The following is an 18,603-nucleotide window of genomic DNA, read 5'->3' on the forward strand; positions in this document are numbered from 1 at the left end:
GCTAGTGAAGAGACTACACTTTCCAGTTATAATAATAGTTCAAGATCAGGGATGTGCTGTTAGGGACCTTCTGAGCTCAAGTGACAGCCTAAGATGTGGCAGTCATTTGTGGACTTCCGTATGTAAGACTGCGTCATCCACCACAGCCTGCAAAAGTCGTTATGAAGTTCGTAGGAAGTCAGACAGCACTGACGTAGGAAGAAAGTGTCTTTGGCACAGGATCAGGGATAAAATACTTTCTCAAAGGCATTTGTGGGATATCAGGCAGAGTGAATTGGAATTAGGATGAGGGATTGTGCCATTAACACTGGCAACAGATTAAGTCCTGATGATTTTCCTTGTGTATAAGGTGGGAGAATACAGGCTAGGTATTGTGTGTTTATTGAAGCAAGAAGGTTACAGATAAGATATAATCTAACCAAATCATAGAATGCAATTTGGGAAGATATTAAAGAGTTAGAGAGTCTGAATTAGCAGGTTTGTCTAATACGTATAGGTACAATTACACCCCGATGTAAAACAATTATTGGATTCCAGAGAGGGAGAACACCAGGCGAAGTGGCCCTGATCCTTCATTAGCACACACCCAAAAGCACAAGTATTGAAGAAGCAGCAAGCAGACATCTCCAGGAATTTTGGACTGTACAAGCTTGGCACTGGGAGATGCATTTTATTTGCAGAGAAACAATTCAGATGGATTCAAACCTTTAAATAGCAGTCAGCAGTATTTTGTAGGTTCTCATTCCAAGTGTATGAGCATTTTGAGTCCTTTGCTGCTGAAGACAAGCATGTTGTTATGCCACACTCTTGTCCTGCCGACTTCCTCACACACAGTTATTTCGCTAAGGCGACTCTCATGCGAAAGGGCTGGCTTACCAGTTAGCAGTTTCAAAGTTAAAAAGATATCATTTTAGAATTGAACAGAGCATTTGCAATGAAAACTGAAGCCATGCAAAATTTGTCTGATTTCTCGTTGTAAAGCCTTTCAAGAGAACCTTGGCTAACCGTGCGTGCATGGTTTCTGTGTGAAATGCAGAAGTTTGCAATGAAATCTGCTTTTCTTTTTTGAGGTCAGCCACACTCAGCTCTTAGATTTGACTCTCTAGGGGCAACAGTGATGAAGACTCATGTGGACTATCTCCAAATCTCAGCAACTTTGATTTTCACAAAGATTTGAATTCTTTTTAAAATTGGGAATATACCAGTATGGTTAGGGAGGGATTCTAAAAAAATAACAGTACATGATGAGTCTTGATCAGAAATGACTAGGGAATATAATGCAGTTCTGAACAATACATTTAAGGGATGTCTTTATAAGACTTCTTTTAAAGACTGATTTTGGGGAGGAATTGGGAAAACCTCGCTGCTCTGTTAAAAGGGATAGAAGGGCAATGAGTTCTACTGTAGGATCTCTTCTTTTGCTGACTCAGTGAAGACACATTTGTCATTCAAAGACAAATTAGCAAAGGGCATGGATCGTGCTACATAGATGCTCAGTCTCAGTTATCAGCCAGGTACAGGCAGCTTCCAACGCATCTACCTCCAAGTGCATTTGAAAAAAAAAAAAAAAAAGCAATCTCTTTTGGTAGATGTGGACAGAACGTCTTTGTCAAAATTTCAGTTTGAGCAAATACTGCAAAGCGGTTTAGTGCAGGGAGGATTTGTCCCCACAGAAATTGACACAAATTCCTTTAGGACGGGGGCAGCCACCTCAACCACACAGCTGGGATTGCCAGCAGATAGAATTAGGAAAACTGGAAGATAACACTATGGCCTAATGTAAACTCTTAAATCTGCTGTAAACAGAGCGGTAACATTGGCACACAATAAAACTGGTATCTGTCATTGCACTCGCAGAAGTAGGTGTAGGGAAGGACAAGAGACATGAGTGGATTTTTGTCCACTCCTATGAATTCTGGTCAGGGAAACAGCAAGCTGACGGAAGCTGTGGCAAATAGCTAATGTTATAGTGATGGAGGGCAAGCTGGAATGATGGTGTCGGAGGGAAGAATGGCAGATCAAGTGGAAGGGTCCAGTTTGAGGTTCCTGCTATGCACATGGTGCAACCTGGAGTAACAGGCTGGAGAAGGCAGCATTCCTGGATGTTTCAAGCTGGACTGACAGAAAACCCCACAAAAGCCATTTTCTAAAAAGTTTCTGACATGCCTGCTGGGCCAAGGCACATCTATACACAAAACCACGGATTAGGAAATACGAATTATTATAGGTTGAAGTTTAGGTATAGGTCTTTTTCCTTCTTAAGCTTTGGTTCTAAAAATCAACGTTTCACAAGTCTAATCTTGTGAGAGATTCAGAAAGAAAACAACCTCCTACCTCCCTGCAGCACAGGGCTGCCCCTAAAAATCCCTTTTGGGTCCAAATGGGGTCCACAGTTCAAGTGGATCTGGACTGTGTTCACAGAGCTGCAAGCGCTGGGAGTGGGATGTAAGGTAATAACTGATGGGCCAGCGGAGAATTAGTATTAGCTCTGATCATACTGGACTTGAACTGACACAGCATGGAGATCCTGACATGATTCCTGCTCTCTGGTACGCTGGGAAAGCTCCCTGGGCAGTTGCAGATTCTTGGACACCATTTGGGTCTGTACAGGACACAGCCAAATAATCTTTCCCAACCCAGTTTTGAAAACACAATACAGAGATGCCAACTAACTCCGTGGAACCTGCCTGGTGCATTATGGTCGCCTCTAGCCACAGCTCACAGCCCGGTAGGATCCAAACTGACTCTTCCAGGTTTACTCCCGTGGCCCTCCATCACTTTCCCTGTGTTCCTGCAGGAGAGGTTTGCTGGCTCTCAGGACAGAGCCTAGGAGAAACACATCAATATTGAGCAAAAGCTAATAAATCCCCCCACAGCACCCGTCAGCACACTTACGGCCTCACAAAAGCTAGTCCTGATCTGGCTGTAAGAGCACTGTATGAGAGCTAACAAGCCCTGTCTGCCTAGTTAAAAAGGGAGCAAAGCCTCTTCCAAATGACAGTATTTCTTACCTTCCTAAGTCTTTTGGGGGGGTCTGTTTGGTTGTGGGTTTTTTTTAATTTTTTAATTTAATTCTTCTTAGGTTTGGAGCTAAACAAGTCTCCATGTTGGGATGTACTAATTAAGGCAGCTTCTCCCCAGGCTTGGTAGTCCCAAATCATGTTGACACAACCGCAACTTCAAACTAGCCTCTCCTAGCTGTGTTGTAGGTTAGGACTTTATTCCCTGGGCTGGGCAAGCTCAGCAGGCTGTAACTGCCTCCAGCTGGCTGGGAGGAAGAGGAGCAGTGCTCCTGGGCCTCTAAAGGAAGAATAACTTGAGTTTATCTTCACTCGCAAGCCCCAAGGACCAGCTCTTTTCTGCTTTCGCTACTTTTGCTTCTTCCAAGGACTTCAAAGCGCACACAGTAAAACAGGGAGGGCCTGGTCACTAGTACATACAAAGAGACTATCCCCGTATGCTACAGGGTTTTTAGGCATTACCATGAGACAAGTAAAGAAAGATGTGTTCAGTAACTGGAAAAAAAAAAATTAAAAAATAAAAAGACTATGGCCTGGTATGCCAGGTACTAAGAGGCCACATGAACGTACTGCAATTAACCTTAATTCATGGGATGAGATTTTCAGGAGGGTTAGGTATCCAGTGACAATGTTTAAAAGGCAAATGCACAAAGAAGTAATGTGCCGCCAGAACTGTAACGAAAAGATTGCATAGAAAGTTATGCCTTATGGATGATTTAGCAATATCATAGATAGCACGGGCTCCAGCAAAAAGAGTGAAATCATCCCTATCTTCTCATTTTGGCAGAATTTTAACAAGGGGCTCCTGGGAGCTCTTGGGGGCTCCTCCATGGCTCAACAGACAAATTAACTCATCAAAAGGAAGGTAGGGATGATTAACTAACAAGAGCCCCCTCCAGCCCATCACTGGCACATGGTTATTTCACCCAGATGGTGTTCACCTACCTGAAACTGGTAATGACAGTCTCGGATCGGATTTACAGAAAAACAGATAATAAGGTGCTGCAAGAGTGACATGATAGGAGTTATTGGTCTGTGATGCTCTAGACTGTGCCAGAGGCAGCAGAGCTGTTTTGTAATGTTAGCCTCTGTTTTGTAACGTTATCCTCTCCACCCGAGAGATTTCCTGCTGCAAATGGGAGACTTGGTCTCCAGAGAGGCATTTGACCTGACCCTTCCTATACAAGAGTGGGATCAACAGCAAAGAAAACGACAAGAGATGGCAACACTCCCATCACGTACAAGCAGAAGCAGTTTGACACCCTTTCACTGGAAATGGATGAATGTCTCTGTAGTGTTAAGGACCGTGCGATATTTTCTTCTGCCTTAGAAAAAAACCCCAGAAGTTTTTCTGGCTTTTCTCCAGATGCAATTGAGGTGACAATTGGTAATGTTTTGCCTGATATCTTCATACTAGTGTGAAGAGTGCTTGTTGGGCTTTTAAGGATAGTCAATACAGCCAAGAAAATACACACCACTCCTGGTGGGGGGGGAAAAGTAAAGCAAACACAAAACCAGAAGAATTTCAAAAATGCATAAGATTGCCCCAGATAGGTAGAAATAGAAGCCTATTGCTCCTTTTATGCATGCCTGGAGGGTCAAATGCCTTACAGGGCACATCCAATCACATGTCAATAAGCATGCACTTACGGTTTTTGTGTATTAAAAAAAAATTGCATACGCATCCTTTTTTACCTGACAATTTTAAGATTCCACTAGTCTTACAACAAGCCTGTCAAAATGGACACGCTAAGGACCTGTGGAAGCTAGGACTAGCCCAAGAAGTAGGTTTCCTTATAAGAAAATTTGATGTGAAAACTGAGGCCAGACTGAGAACACTCTTGACTGACACCTCCCTTCCTCTGAAAACTAGGATTTGGCCATGATGGGCTTCTTGCTAAATACAGACATGCCTCCTAGAGATCCCATAGTTGTTTAAGACTAAAGTGTAAGATTCTCCAAATGGGATCAGGAACTCATTACCAGTCCTAATAAAGTGTCATTTTAAGGGGGAATAAGCAGCAGCAAAGGAACACAGAAATAATTCCTCAACTTCCTGCTCTAGGTGGCCCTGCCTGAGCAGGTGAAGTTGCACCAATGACCTCCTGAGGTCCCTTCCCACTTCAACCATTCTGTGATCCTGCAAAGCCCTCCCCTGCTCCAAGTTCGTTATTCACCCTTTATCGGCCACTTTGTCACCTGCACTACCTGGCTGCCCACACCTCATGAACAAGCCCTCCTGAGGTGGAGACAATAGACACAAGGTCCTCTTCATTCAGTCTCAACCCACAGAGCCTGGCAGAGTGGAGCATATTAAAACTAGATGCAGCTACTCAACTGATGCATATTTTAAAAAAATTAAAAATCCTGGATACCAGAAGACTTTAAAAACTGTCATCATAACTTCTTTTCACTTAGGGTCACTGACTGCTCCGTGAAAACATGCAAGCCCCAAGTCAAAATCCCAGTGGGAAGTCTTACTTCCATAACTGCGCTCTCCCATGCAGTTCCTGAATCATTATGTCACTGCTTAAACAGCAACTTGGGAGAATAACAGTAGTTTTTTTCACAAAGGTTTAGGAGTACTTTCAGAAACAACTTTTGAGTTCCTTTCAGGAGAAACCACCATTCCAGGAGAAACCTCCCATTGTTTCTTCTAGCAGCTCCCACGGACACAGAACGTTCCTCTGACCAAACCAATCCTCCAGATAACTGTTATCACCACCCCCTTGCAAGTAATCTCCTGTGTGAGAAACAAGTTTTCCACCCATTTTCTTTATTTTCAGGCAAGAGTATCTCCTGTAGGAGAGATGTGCAGTCCATCAGACCACTTGATGGACTGCCCCTCCAAACCCCCACAAAGATTTAATACCGCTGAGCCCTCAAGGAGCAGATGTGGCAGCACACAGAAGTGTAGAGGTATAGGAAATTCTCTCTGCACCTCTAACCTTGTAACGTGCTTGGAAGGGCTGATCCTTCTGAACTTCATGCGATGAGCTAGATAGCTGTGGGCAGTTCAGGCAACTCAAAGCTGTCATAAATCAACAAGTCAACAACACTTGCCCAAGGCTTCCACTGTGGCTCCTCACAGAAAATACTCCGTTCTTCCAATTATCATCTTAGTGATTAGAAGTACCCATTATGGACCAGCACCCCATTGTGTTACTCACAGTAAAACACAAGCGCACAGATGTGTGTGAGGAAATGGAAGTATTATTCCAGTGCATCACACCGCTCGGGCTTCATGACAACACCAAAATAGGTGTTGGTTTTGTGCTTTCATAAACAAAACCCAGTGATTACTGCATGTGGTAAAAAGCAAACTCCAATCACGGCCCTTCAGACTCATCACTGCCACAAAGTACTAATTAATTTCTCGATCATTACAAAGCAGGGCTGTTGCCCCATTGTGTCAGAATGGAAAACTCAGCCAAAGCCACCAACTATGCATTGCAAAGGTGCTGGCTTCCATTGAGACCTAAAACTAGTCGGCAGGGCTGAGCGTGCATGCACGCAGTCAGACGCCCGTGCGTGCCGGTGCTGCAGTCTGGCACTTGCAAACATAGGCACTAGGATCCCCTGCACACCTGCATAAAGCTATTGAAATAAAAACCAAGCGCCGGAGAAAAAAAGACCCAAAAAGCTGGCAGGGGCCACTCTTCCAGAAAGGCTGAAAATTTCTGGTGCATCTGAGTATTAGCCACTGTAATATAGTAAGAGCTACAAGTGGATAAGTTTTCACAGACACACATCCTTGTATTTTTTTCTGCTTGGGGGGAAAAAATAGTTCAACATGATTCAATACCAAAACTTTATCCCTGCAACAGATTTGCTCCGTGCAATTTCCTCCTCCTGACCTACACATGCACAATAGGTTAGCAGCACCAAGGAAAAAAAATTTCCTAAATTAAGCTTCGCTATGATTTTATCCTCCTGTAATGGCATGGGCCTGAGTTAATGTTAAGTGGGATGGGGCAGCAGGGGAAGAGCATGCCAGGGTTAAGATGGAGCGTTTAGTAGCAATTAGCAATGATGCGCAGTGCAAAAATAGCAACAATAAAAAAAAAAGAAAAGAGGTTACACTAGAAATAAAACCATTAAGGGACATAAATTTAACAGTTTAGCCAATTAGCATTTGTCTAAGAAAGCCAAACTTTCTGTTGCTGTTGTTAAGCAGAGTGGTAAGAAAAAAAACAGAAAAATCTTATCAGAAATATTTACTTCCCACTAGCAATGACTCTGGGAGTGTTTTTCTAACAAAAGACAGAGCCACTGGCCCACTTTTTTGCGACCCTCTCTGCAGTTCTAGGGAGAAAATATTTAGTTCAACATTATCGTAAGCTAGAATATGGCTCTATTTATGTGACAAGTTGACAACATACAATTTCATGCTTGTTGAACTGATCTGTGTTATATATTCACTGCGAATATTATGAAGCCTCACCATTATAAATATGAAACAGTATACACTTATTCAAAATAACTCCAGCAGTAGCAATTTATAGCTCGGTTGTTTGCGTGCTTATGAAGTCCAAATGCCACCTTAAGAAGCTGCATCTCACTAAAACAGATGTGGAGTGTGACTGTGACCAAAGTGGATTTACGATGACCTCTGTGAAAGGAGGCTATTACATTTTTGTCTGTTATGGCAGCTGACACCAGTTTGTATTTAGATCCGTAGCCAGTGGGAACACAGTGTAACACGGTGTCCTCAAGGGCTGGTTTTAACACGGGCCAAGACATTCATCTAATGACCTAATTAGCTTACTACTGCTCTGGTGAGTGTTAGTCTTCCCTCTTGCAAAAAGGACAGGTGCTCAGCTGAGCAGAGACACGGCGAGTATCTCAAGCCACGGCTGCTCCAGGTGAAATATCTCCTTAATGGGACTGCGAAGGGGATCAGTTGCATTTTCTTGATCGCGCACCTGGGGAATGGTCTTGGTGGCCTCATACATCAAACAATAAGCTCTCAAAGCAATTGTATTTTGCTCATTTGGGACTTCTTTCCCGCCTGAAGGTTTCAAGCGATGTGCAAGGTTCTTGTATTAAAATATTTAGACAGTTTGTAGTTTGTCCAAGCGAGAAAGAAAAGGGAGCAGCAGCACACCTTGTTAACACTACATACAGAGCATTTGCATAAACTCTTCCCAATTACATAGCAGCTGGTTTGAGTAAAATAAACTCCACTTACTGCTTGAGCCTTTTTAAATGTCAGCATAGGTAGTCACAGATTATGGTTTGCATACATCATCCCCATAGATGTAATGTTATTGTGCTGGACTCCTATTTAGTAGATGCAGAATCCTGAGTCAGGCCGGAGACATCGGAACAGGTAATGCATCTGAACGCGCAAGAAACATGACATTGCTCCATTAGGAATATAAAAACTCTGGCACTTTCACCCAGCCTCGGCTATTTTCTTCCCCTGGAATTGAGGGTCTTTCTCCTAGTCTCACAAGTGGTTTTTATGATACATTGTTACCTTTTATTGTTCTTATAAAGTTTCCTATCCCAAATCTGCATCTTTTGCCTTTTATGTTTATTGTTGTATTAAACCTACAATGTTGTCTGTTTCCCTACTAAATCTATCCCGTAACCACATACTGTACATTCATTTCTCTAGGACCTCAGTAGCTCTTATCTGTTTGCTTTTATGATCTCTTATGAACTGCTAGGAATAGCAATTTGCAGCGCTGTTTGTAAAGTCATCTCAGCCTGAACTCAGCCTTCCCTTTTTTTGCCATACAGCAATACTCTCAGCAGTGAAATCCCATTTGCCATAGAAGCATTTCATTACAGGATGCATTTTAGAGGGACATAAGTTCCCAAGTACCCTACGTGTGCTTATCATGTAAAATATTCAATGTGAATGAATCTGAATTTCAAAAAAACTACTTCTTAGAGCAGGAAACTCCATGTTGATACGAGATGGTCCTGTGCTACTTTCAGATTCACCGATATGTTGCCTGCTCTATGTTACTGCCCAGAGCTATTTAGTTTGCGCTTTCTGAGGCCTCAGACATGCTGCTATACCGTTCACACAATCTCAGTTCTTCCAAGCACTTTGATAAGCTTTATTCTGCCATTATACCATCTAGAACATTAAACACAATGTTTAAGTTCTATGTTAAATCACAATCAGTTCCTATTAACTGTTCCAAGCTCCTCATTTTTATCAACAGTTACTTTATTAAATCCTTAATAATATAGATGGAATAGTTAGTTAATTTGTGTGTTGAGCCATGGATGTTAATTTGTAAACATAATAACATACTGCAATCATTTGCATAATAGCATTTTAATCTTTTTAGTAAAAGCTGTAATTCCCTACAAAGTACGCTGCAGTAGAAACTAAGTGACTATTGGTAATAATAAAAAAGGCCTTAAAATTCTGATCCTATTATAGTGTTGGAACATACCCAAACTGCTACCATAATCTCTGAAATGTTACTGTTCTCTGATTTAGGTGTCTGTGTCAAGAATAAAAATGAAGTATAACTGGTAGCAGTAGACTATTTCCTAAATGTAATTTAGTATTCACTAAGCACCAGCACTTTGCAAATAGCTCTGAGGCTTTCCTTCAAAGTTCAGAGCTCTAGTTATGCATATCGTGTGAGGTACACCATGCAGCTCACCTCCAGCCTCTGTTGTGCTGAATAGATGGCTATGATAAATCATGCTGATTTGGCACTGAAGGGCATCAGCCATCAAGGATTTGACTACTATGTCTTTTTTTCCCTGAGATTATATCTCCTTGAACTGCCTGCCCTGGGCTACTAGTTTTGGAGAAAATTAAAAAGTGGAAAAAATGCTAGTGGAGGCCAGTACTGAAAGTCTACATAGGCTCTGCTCTCTGGAAACCCATTAACACCAGTCACAAGACTGGCAAAGAAAACATTGGTGGTTGTTTAAAAGTCAGGCCAAGTCATTTTACGCAAGATCTGGTAATTCATTAATCAATCTGGCTGCAAACCTTGAATGAATAACCTGACATAGTGAAAGAGACTGGCAGCACCACAGAACATGAGGGAGTTTATATCTGAACCAATGCAAATTACCCTGGTGATGTTTAAGGCTCCTCTCTACCCTCATCATCTTCTTGATGCAAACCCTTCCAAATAAATAAGAAATCATTTATCTCCATGAATTTCCCTGCTGCCAGGGGCAGGATGGTATGCATTTCATTGTACAGCTCTTTCTCTCCCCACAGTCTCATTGCTTGTAATACAGCATTTTTTGGCAGCCTACAATAAAACATAGTGGCCTATTTAGGCTTTCCAAATACATGGCACATAGAACAGTCTTGAAAAGTAACCTGGGCTACACCTATGCAAAACAATTAAAAATAAAGTCATCAAATACGTTGAGCATCTCTCTAGGATACAGAATTTTGTAAAAAATTGAAATCGATGGAGGGAAAGCAATGTGGTTTTTCTGAAGTCTTTTTAAAGACTAAAAAAAGCGCTTTGCCAAGTATGAGAATACCACACAAAAATTTTTACTATTTTACACAAGTTCATTATATTGTAACAGGTTATTGCCTATCTATGAGCTGCATTTTCTCTTAACATCAGTTGAGCTATTTGTAAGCAATGCCAACAAAGAGATATAGCCACCGTAGATAGCTTCTCTCTCCATAATGCTAGGCATGGGTCATAAATAATTTTAAATATGACTAATCTTACATGACAGGGTATGGTATATTTGAAGAAGCCTCAGGGGACAACAGTTTTCGCAAACAAAAAGCTTTCTGACTCGTGCTACATTAAGTTGTATGGTTGTTCACATTTTCACATAGCATTGGCTTTGAGAATGAAAACCTCATCATTCTGACTTTTTTAAAAGTAGCCAAATCAATTTTTTTACAAATACAATTTTTTAAAGTCTAGTTTTTCACAAAAGCAAATAATGAAAGTGAATGATGCAGTGAACCATCTAAATAACTGGTCTTGGGTGACTTGTTAACTATTTACTTGCATGAACTTGTGTCAATAGACAGTGCCCTGAGGGGCAAAAACTCCTTCATTTTATCTTTCCAGTAGTCAGAACAATGGGCAAAGAAAACCATGAGAAAAACAGAAGTGAGCAAGCTGTGAATAAAAAAGAGATCAACTAGTTCATACTATGCATATGTACACACATTGATAAGAAGAGTCTCTGCGCTGGGGCAGACGGTACAGGCTTGATTTGGGACTAGTGGTATCAGTTACACGGGCATGTGAGTAGAATAATGCAGTGATGAATTTGGTGTATGTACAAGATACTGGCCTGTTTTAATACTAGGGTGAAGGCCAGTATCTCATCACACCTAAGCGGATGAGAGCAGGGATTTATACTCAACAGTTACATACTATCTAGACTAATTGGACCTTTATCTCGCTTGGCTCCTGGTTGCTACCATAACTATTAATAATTTCTAGTCCATGAGACACCCAGTGTCTCTGGGAGTGTGTAAGCTTGTGGGGGCTTGGCTCAAGCAAGCTTCCAGGAACATGATTTGCAGAAAACCTGAAAATTCACTTTCTGAAATACAAGTCTTTCTTAAAAAAAAGTGCACCAGCTTGAGAGATCTGGGAACTTTCCAAAGGACTTTTGAACACCGGCCCTCACCTAGGCAATGCCACATGTACTGCAGTAGTACCTCAAACGACAGTGGGCTTCATTCAAGGTTAGGTTTGGTAATTAACACCATACAGCTTGTGCAATTAACGCTGCTCTTGTACTTCCCAACATTTGTTTGCCGTTCTGGTTCTTTCCCTTCCACCCCAAACAGACTGTATTTCTATTTTGGTATGACTAGGCCTCATCTGGAAGCTTAAGTTAGATGAAACTACTCCCACGATGATATGAGAGAAAAAAAAAAACCAAAGTAACAAAAAAAAGTTATTTTCTTTGAAAAGAAAAGCCAATGCAGATCAATGGGAAACTGCGCAAAACTTCCATTCTCTCAGCTAAAACAAATAGTTCCTCGCAGAGTATGTGAGATAGTCTCTGGAGGAAGACGACATCTTCTGTTCTTGAGCACCCCCAGTTGTCACATTACAGAGTGGCAGAGGCAAGAAATCGTGCAAGGTATCCAGCTGCACGATAGAGTATGGGGACAGGGTTCATGTACGGGAGGAGAAAATAACTGGTTCATTCCTGTCTTCCTAGGCCAAGCAACCAAGAAATGTAAATATAACACACTATGAAGCTGAAAATAGTCTAATTTTGCACTGCAGCACTGCAAAATACTGTAAGAGCACAATTTGTCCTTACAGGTAAGCATGGACCAAATGCTGCTGTCAGTGACAGAGATGCAGCCTGTGACAGAAGCCGGTGAGCACAGGGAAATCCAGTCGTTTCCAAAGAGGGCAACAGAATTTGCCCGTTAGGAAAGAAGTAGCATATTTAATTTTCAAACTATTATTTCTGACCTATTAGTTGCTGCCTAGATGTATTTCCCCGGTTGCATACCACCTATTTCTTCACACTGGGGCAGCTCACCCTCAGGCGCATGTGAACGGGCCCATGAGAGGTCACATGCAATGACCTGTACCTTGCATCACCATCTTCCAACAAGGTTACATACGAGCTCATCTGTTTGCAACATGCTTTGATTTTCAGAACAGGAATTGTCTCATATAGGAGGTGACAATTCCTATACAAGGCATGTAGGGGAATCGTCACTATCTATCTGAGACAATTATGTACTTGGCAGCTGTGGCCACCAGTGCAACAGGCAGTTACACACAGGGCAAGCAACGAGCCTGTGGTGAAGTTCCACCGGTTTAACTGGAACAATGTGTGTGCTTAGAGTTGGTAGATGCTTAATTGTATTACTTATCTGGAACTTACACTTTGAAAGTCTGCATCTTCAACTGATTCTTCTAAAAGGAAAATGCCTCTGCATTTGGCTTTCAATCAATGAGGAAAAATACACCTCGGTTGTAAGAAAAGCAAAGCCACTCACTCTCAACGCCAGCTGCAAATGTGTCCCCTGCCTCCCTGCTACAGACCATCCAAACCTACCCGCTAACACACCATACCCTGCCTGAGGCGGTACAACTGCAATTCAAGAACAAGATGGGGTTTGGAAACTTTGTAAAACAAGGTGCAGAACATTATACAACTAATTAAAAAAAAAAGAGCCTAAGCACAGGGTTTTGCAGGGATAATTTCATTTTGACTTGAATAAAATTAATTCCAAGTTACTTGGGTGTAAATGATAGAAATTGAATAGAGAGGACCAGTTTCAGCTACCGGTTACACTGGTATAAATCCAGAGTAACTTCACCTGCATCAGGGAGATCACTGTGGTTTTAGAGCTGTATACAAAAAAGAAGAATTTCATTCAGGCCATCTTAGGTAAGCATTTTACTATACTATTTCAGTTAATCTTTTCCAGCCTTTAAACTCCACCGTGATAATACGGGGCTTCCCCAAGCCAGCGGGCCAGCCATACTTCCTGGAGCTGTGGTACCTGCCATGTGAGAGGCAGCACCTGTAGCATGCTGCTGCACAAGGTCTTCCTGCCAGCTAATCAATTTATTGTCCAATTTCCCAGCCAGTGGACAATCTATGGCACCTCCTATCATCAAAGAGAGAAGTAGGTTAGGGTTCAGGGAGGGCACGGCTGCCCCATAACCACAAGGCAGAGAATCATGAAGGCTTTACACAACAAAAGAAAGAAGGCTGGAGACAGAGATAGAGAGACTGTAACCTTCCTCTCGTACACCCTGATCCTCAAGGCAGAATTGTAAAGAAAACATTTAAATCTCCTACCACCCTTCAACTTTAAGATGGCTCTCCACCAGGAGATGAAACATCCCAAATGATGTGCTGCTTCATGAGCTACTGAGAGCACTCACATCCACCCTTTTTCTCCCCTATACGTCAACTACAAGGACCTCTCAATTTGTGTGCAAGTGCCTTGCACAGGAGTCCTCTGAGTGGTAAAAATCTTTACTATAACTGTTCCAGCTCCTCATCAGCTAGCTGCTGTGCTGCACTTTGCTTCTTGCTGGGGAATGCAAGTGGAAGACAACAAACACATTTCGACTTTTGTTTTCCTTTGTAGCTGACAACCGTGCAACTCCTCGCCGTGACGCCACAGGGCAGTGTGCTCTAGGCACTCTTTAGCCATTACCTTTCAAGAATCAAAAGTTCCATTTAATTCCTTTCAAGGCTTTTCCCCCCCTCCTCCAGATTGCAGGCCTGGTTTTGATCATGAGGATTAAGGGCGCCAGTCAGAACCCATAACAAACATCACCACGTTTGCTGTCTCTGAACAGGGGAAAAATAGTAAAACTGTTGTCCACCAGGATAAAAAAAAAATAAGAAAAAAAGCAATCAAGAACTTGGCAACGTGCGTTTGCATTGCCTTGCCTTACCTCAAATATATTGGCGGGTTCATTGCTGTACTGATTGGAGATGATCTCTGACTGGTCGCTGTACCACTTGAGTCCCCCCAGAAAGCTGTCCGCATCCAGGTCGTTCACATCTAGTTCGGAGAGGTCAAGTTCTGGGAGATCTGGGCAAAGAGGCTGGTCTTCGCCAACCAAAGCAGCACACTGCAGGAAACAGCAACACAGAAACAGTTTCATTAATTACCAGGAATCTATTAACTTTAATATCATGTGATAAGAATTAAGCCTCGATTAAGCTGTGGCACAGGGTCACTAGAATTGACTCTGTTTTCTGGAAAAAAAACCCTACTAAGTATTAGATCATTGTTAGCTCTGTACAGACATGCAAAAGGGAAACAGGAGGGCGTAAGCTGCCTTCTCTATCTCTGTCTCTGACCAGGGGCAACGACTTTCCTTCCCCCAGACTCTTGAACACGATAACAATCGTGTTCAAAGCTTTATTAAACCCAACAGCAGAGGCCAAAGCATGGCCTTATTCTCCTGCTTCAGAATGAACCAGTGCAGGTAGAAGTTACAGATGAATACCTCTGGGCAAGGTCTGTCACGCATTTCCTGATGCATTCAGGTTAAAGAGGCACAGCCTGTTACAGCCTTCAGCCCTGGAGGCTAGCTCAAGCTGGAGACAGTCACACTTTTGCTTCTACAGATCCTCACTGCAATCCTTGAGGTCAGTCATGATGGTGGCTACCATATGGGCATAAGAAAGTACAGGTCAGCGAAGCTGCTGTGCTCATTTCCCCGATGCACAGAGCACAGACACCCAGTTACATGTCAGGGTCCTGGCCACTGAAGTGCGTTCTGAAATGTCCCTGTATTCACCTTTGGGTGACAGCATAGTTAGTTCATGCAGCCTTTCACCTGCTTGGTGTGAACACATATATTGTCTCAGTCAGCTTCTCAAGTGTCCCCAGACAGTGGCTGCAGTGAGGGAACCAAATGGGTTTTCCTCCTCTGGCAGCCTCTGATTCCGTAATGCTAATGTAGAGGGTCTGTGAAACATTTTGGTTAAGGCAGTAAATGAAGTCTAGTTTGCACGGATCCTCTTCAGCAGTGCAAAATGTTCTTGTCTCCATGACTTACGAAGAGAGTAGTGATAAATACAAATAAATCCGGAATAAGTGTCCTTTTATATGCTAGTATGACGCTAGATAGAGTATTGACTGACCTACTGAGCAAGAAAAAGTTAATAACATACATCCACTTTAGCATGGCAATTGAAATGTTAAGAGTATCCACCAAAACCATTTCCTAATTATGGAAAACACGTAGCAACAGCTTGGCAAATAGCGGAGTCCCATACGTCAATGCTGCTTGATGAAGCAATTCCTCCTGCACTGTACCACAAACCTTGTAACTCATCTCCAAACATCTACGTTGATATGGGTACACTGCAAAACACACGTAAAGCTGTAAAGGCACCAGGCACTGAATGGTTAAAAGCCATTCAAAGTCAGCTGAGTCTAAGGGCTTCCACCCTGAGTATTTCTAGCGCTGTGTTATGGATGGCCAACAGCATGTCCTCCTCGACTGCCGTCAGTTGACTGGGTGGTTTGAATGATTTCCCAACTTCTATTTGGACTGAAATCAACCCAGAAAGTGCCACTTTGTGAAGAGGGATGTCTGTAGGGCACTAACACAGTGTCCACAGATGTGAATTGCTCAATACCGGTTATGTCACTCTCGCAAGGACCGCCTTTTACAATAATGCAAGCGAGAGCTGCTGAAGGTGCATTTCATTGAGGTTTTTGTCCCTGGGAATCTTGGTGCGGCTGCAGCGCGCGGGCTGGATGCAGCAGTGCAGCCACGAGCAAAGATTTTGTCTGTTGGCACAAGGACTCGGTGCAGCTGGCGCGAGCTATAATTTACCAGACAACTTCTACATCTACCAGGACGCTACGAGATAATCACGGAATAGGCCAAGGGGCAAGGGAGCTGAGAGGCTGCAAAATGAGGCTCTGAAATAGCAGTTGCTTTTCTTCCTATTATTTCAGGGGCTGCAGAACTTTAAGAAGTCAAAACCCCACTTAAATAATTTTCACCGCACGCGATTTTTTTTATCATTATTTTGGTCACAGGAGTTTAAAAAAAGGAAAAAGAAAAAAATTAGAGAGTTCCCTCTTCTTTAGTGCAAGACACAACCTTCCAGCAGCAATCTTATAATGCAGAGATGACCTTTTTTGGTGCTTGGACGAAGTCTCTGATCTCATTAAAGGATAATCTAGTTTTTGACTGAAAAGGTAGATCCTCAGCATCATTCTCAGGTTTGTGTTGTGGAGGTCAGTAGCTTATAACTGACGCCGTAGACTTCTAAAGTATCCTGCTGATCTGTTACTGCTTTCGTTTGTAAAAATAGCTTCACTCTGTGAACCACCTACTTAAACAAGTTTACCCTTAGTAATCTGCATTTTTAAGTTCCTACAGCGGGCTTCTGAAGCAATATAAACAATGGTATTAAAAAAAAATAATCCTGCTGATCACAGCTTTCATTTGCCTATAGTGACTGCAATGTCACCTAAAAAAAATGTAATTGCTGAAATGAAGTATATATGCTCTTGCCAATGTTGACATGATAATAAAATCAATGTTTCTGAATATGACATTATGCTTCTAATCTGAGACACATTAGTAGCAAGTGTTCCTGTTATTAATTTATATTTGGCCTTTGGACGATGCCAGATTTAACACTCCAAGTCCTAAAACTGTCCTCATCTGACACGCTGATATTTACTGTTTGCCTATACATCTGTAACAGGTGCACCTGCATTGCTAGCATACATTCTACCGTTTTCCCATCGTTATTTGATATGATAGTTATTCCATAACTATAGCCTTAATTTTATAGTAACATTTGGGAAGATGAAGCAGTCACTAAACACAAAAGGCTAATTACTGTGCGTTATTTCACGCCAACAGACTTTTTTTCTCTTAGTTCAAGCGCAAACAATAAACTAGCTTAACTGCACTAACAATAATGAATCATTATAATTAAGTATAATTCTCCATTAACATTTTGGACGTTTTTGTGCCTTTGAAGGTAAATTAAAAAAAAAAAGAAGACTGGACTTGTGCCATATTAATTATATTAATGAAAATATAATCTGTGTTTTATTTTTAACAAGTTTTTCAAACAGCTAAGGGGATGAACTCAGGAAAGAAAGAGAGACTTGACAGAACGTGTGTCGTGGATTCTCTCTATCAATCTTTGCAACTTTACTGTACATCACCTTCATTAAGCTGTGAAGCACTGGGGACGCTGATCAGCTACAGTGATGCAGGCCTTTATTAAGCAACACGCCGTCCTGTCATTATGTGAGTGCGAATATAATACATTTTAAGTTGACAGCAAACATTAATGATTCAAAAAATGAAAGCTGCCTCCAGTACCTGCCGCCTGCGGTATTTTAGATCGGTAAAGGTGATCCCCTGAGCCAAAGCAGCACGCAGACGCCAGTATTGCTACAGGAAGTGCAATGCAGGAGCACACTGGTAAAATCCTACCCACAGTTAATCCATCCACCACACAATTAATATTAAGATCAAACCCTTTTTTTTTTCTTCTTCTTTTTTTCCCCTCTGCACTATGAAAAAGTCATTGACATAAATTATCTATTCTGTTACTAGCTTGAAATTACTGCAAGAACTCTAGTGATTAAAATAAATCTTCAGTATTTCCATACAAGCTGGTTCCTCAATCAGCTCCTAGCAGCACTAGGAATAATACATGATGGAAAAATGAAGCTACGGCAGCTGAGACCCATGCTACAAGCCAGACAACAACCCACAGGATACTCCAGCTACTCAGAAACAATTAGGACTTCGGAGCCAGAAAGTCATCCACTTACAGCCTTGACTCATAATAGCTACAGGACATATGAATTATCCATATCTATTCCACTTTACCAAGAAATCAAAACAAGATAAGAGCAATTACAATATGCAAACAGAAATCAGCGAATACAATGGTACGCTGCAAATATTTAAAACACAACCAAAAGACTTGAGAATCCACACACATGCTCCGCCAGACAGGAAAAATATACTGGAGAACACGGTAACGTTTTTACTTTAGATGGGTAGCTCTCTACGGCATGAACATCTTATTTAAAAAGCATTGCCTGTAACCTGTTTTTCCCTCCCCCGTTGCCCGAGGGGAGCATTTTAAGCACTTGTTCCAA

At 42.0% G+C, this 18,603-nt stretch overlaps 1 protein-coding gene across 7 annotated transcripts in view; it reads right to left on the reverse strand.

The window, feature by feature from the left end:
* PPARGC1A (PPARG coactivator 1 alpha) overlaps nt 1–18,603 on the reverse strand; it is a 371,540-nt gene that overhangs the window by 46,114 nt on the left and 306,823 nt on the right. For 4 of the 7 annotated variants that reach the window (XM_074587715.1, XM_074587717.1, XM_074587716.1 and 1 more), the window contains one exon: nt 14,393–14,572. In XM_074587715.1, coding sequence (XP_074443816.1) covers nt 14,393–14,572 — 180 coding nt within the window. Of the gene's footprint in view, nt 1–8,211; nt 8,362–14,392; nt 14,573–14,953; nt 15,062–16,128; nt 16,164–18,603 lie in introns of those variants that run through there. The other 3 variants (XM_074587721.1, XM_074587718.1, XM_074587720.1) reach the window with 3 other exon arrangements.

This window comes from Larus michahellis, chromosome 5 (assembly GCF_964199755.1).
Source record: "Larus michahellis chromosome 5, bLarMic1.1, whole genome shotgun sequence".
Taxonomy (NCBI): domain Eukaryota; kingdom Metazoa; phylum Chordata; class Aves; order Charadriiformes; family Laridae; genus Larus; species Larus michahellis.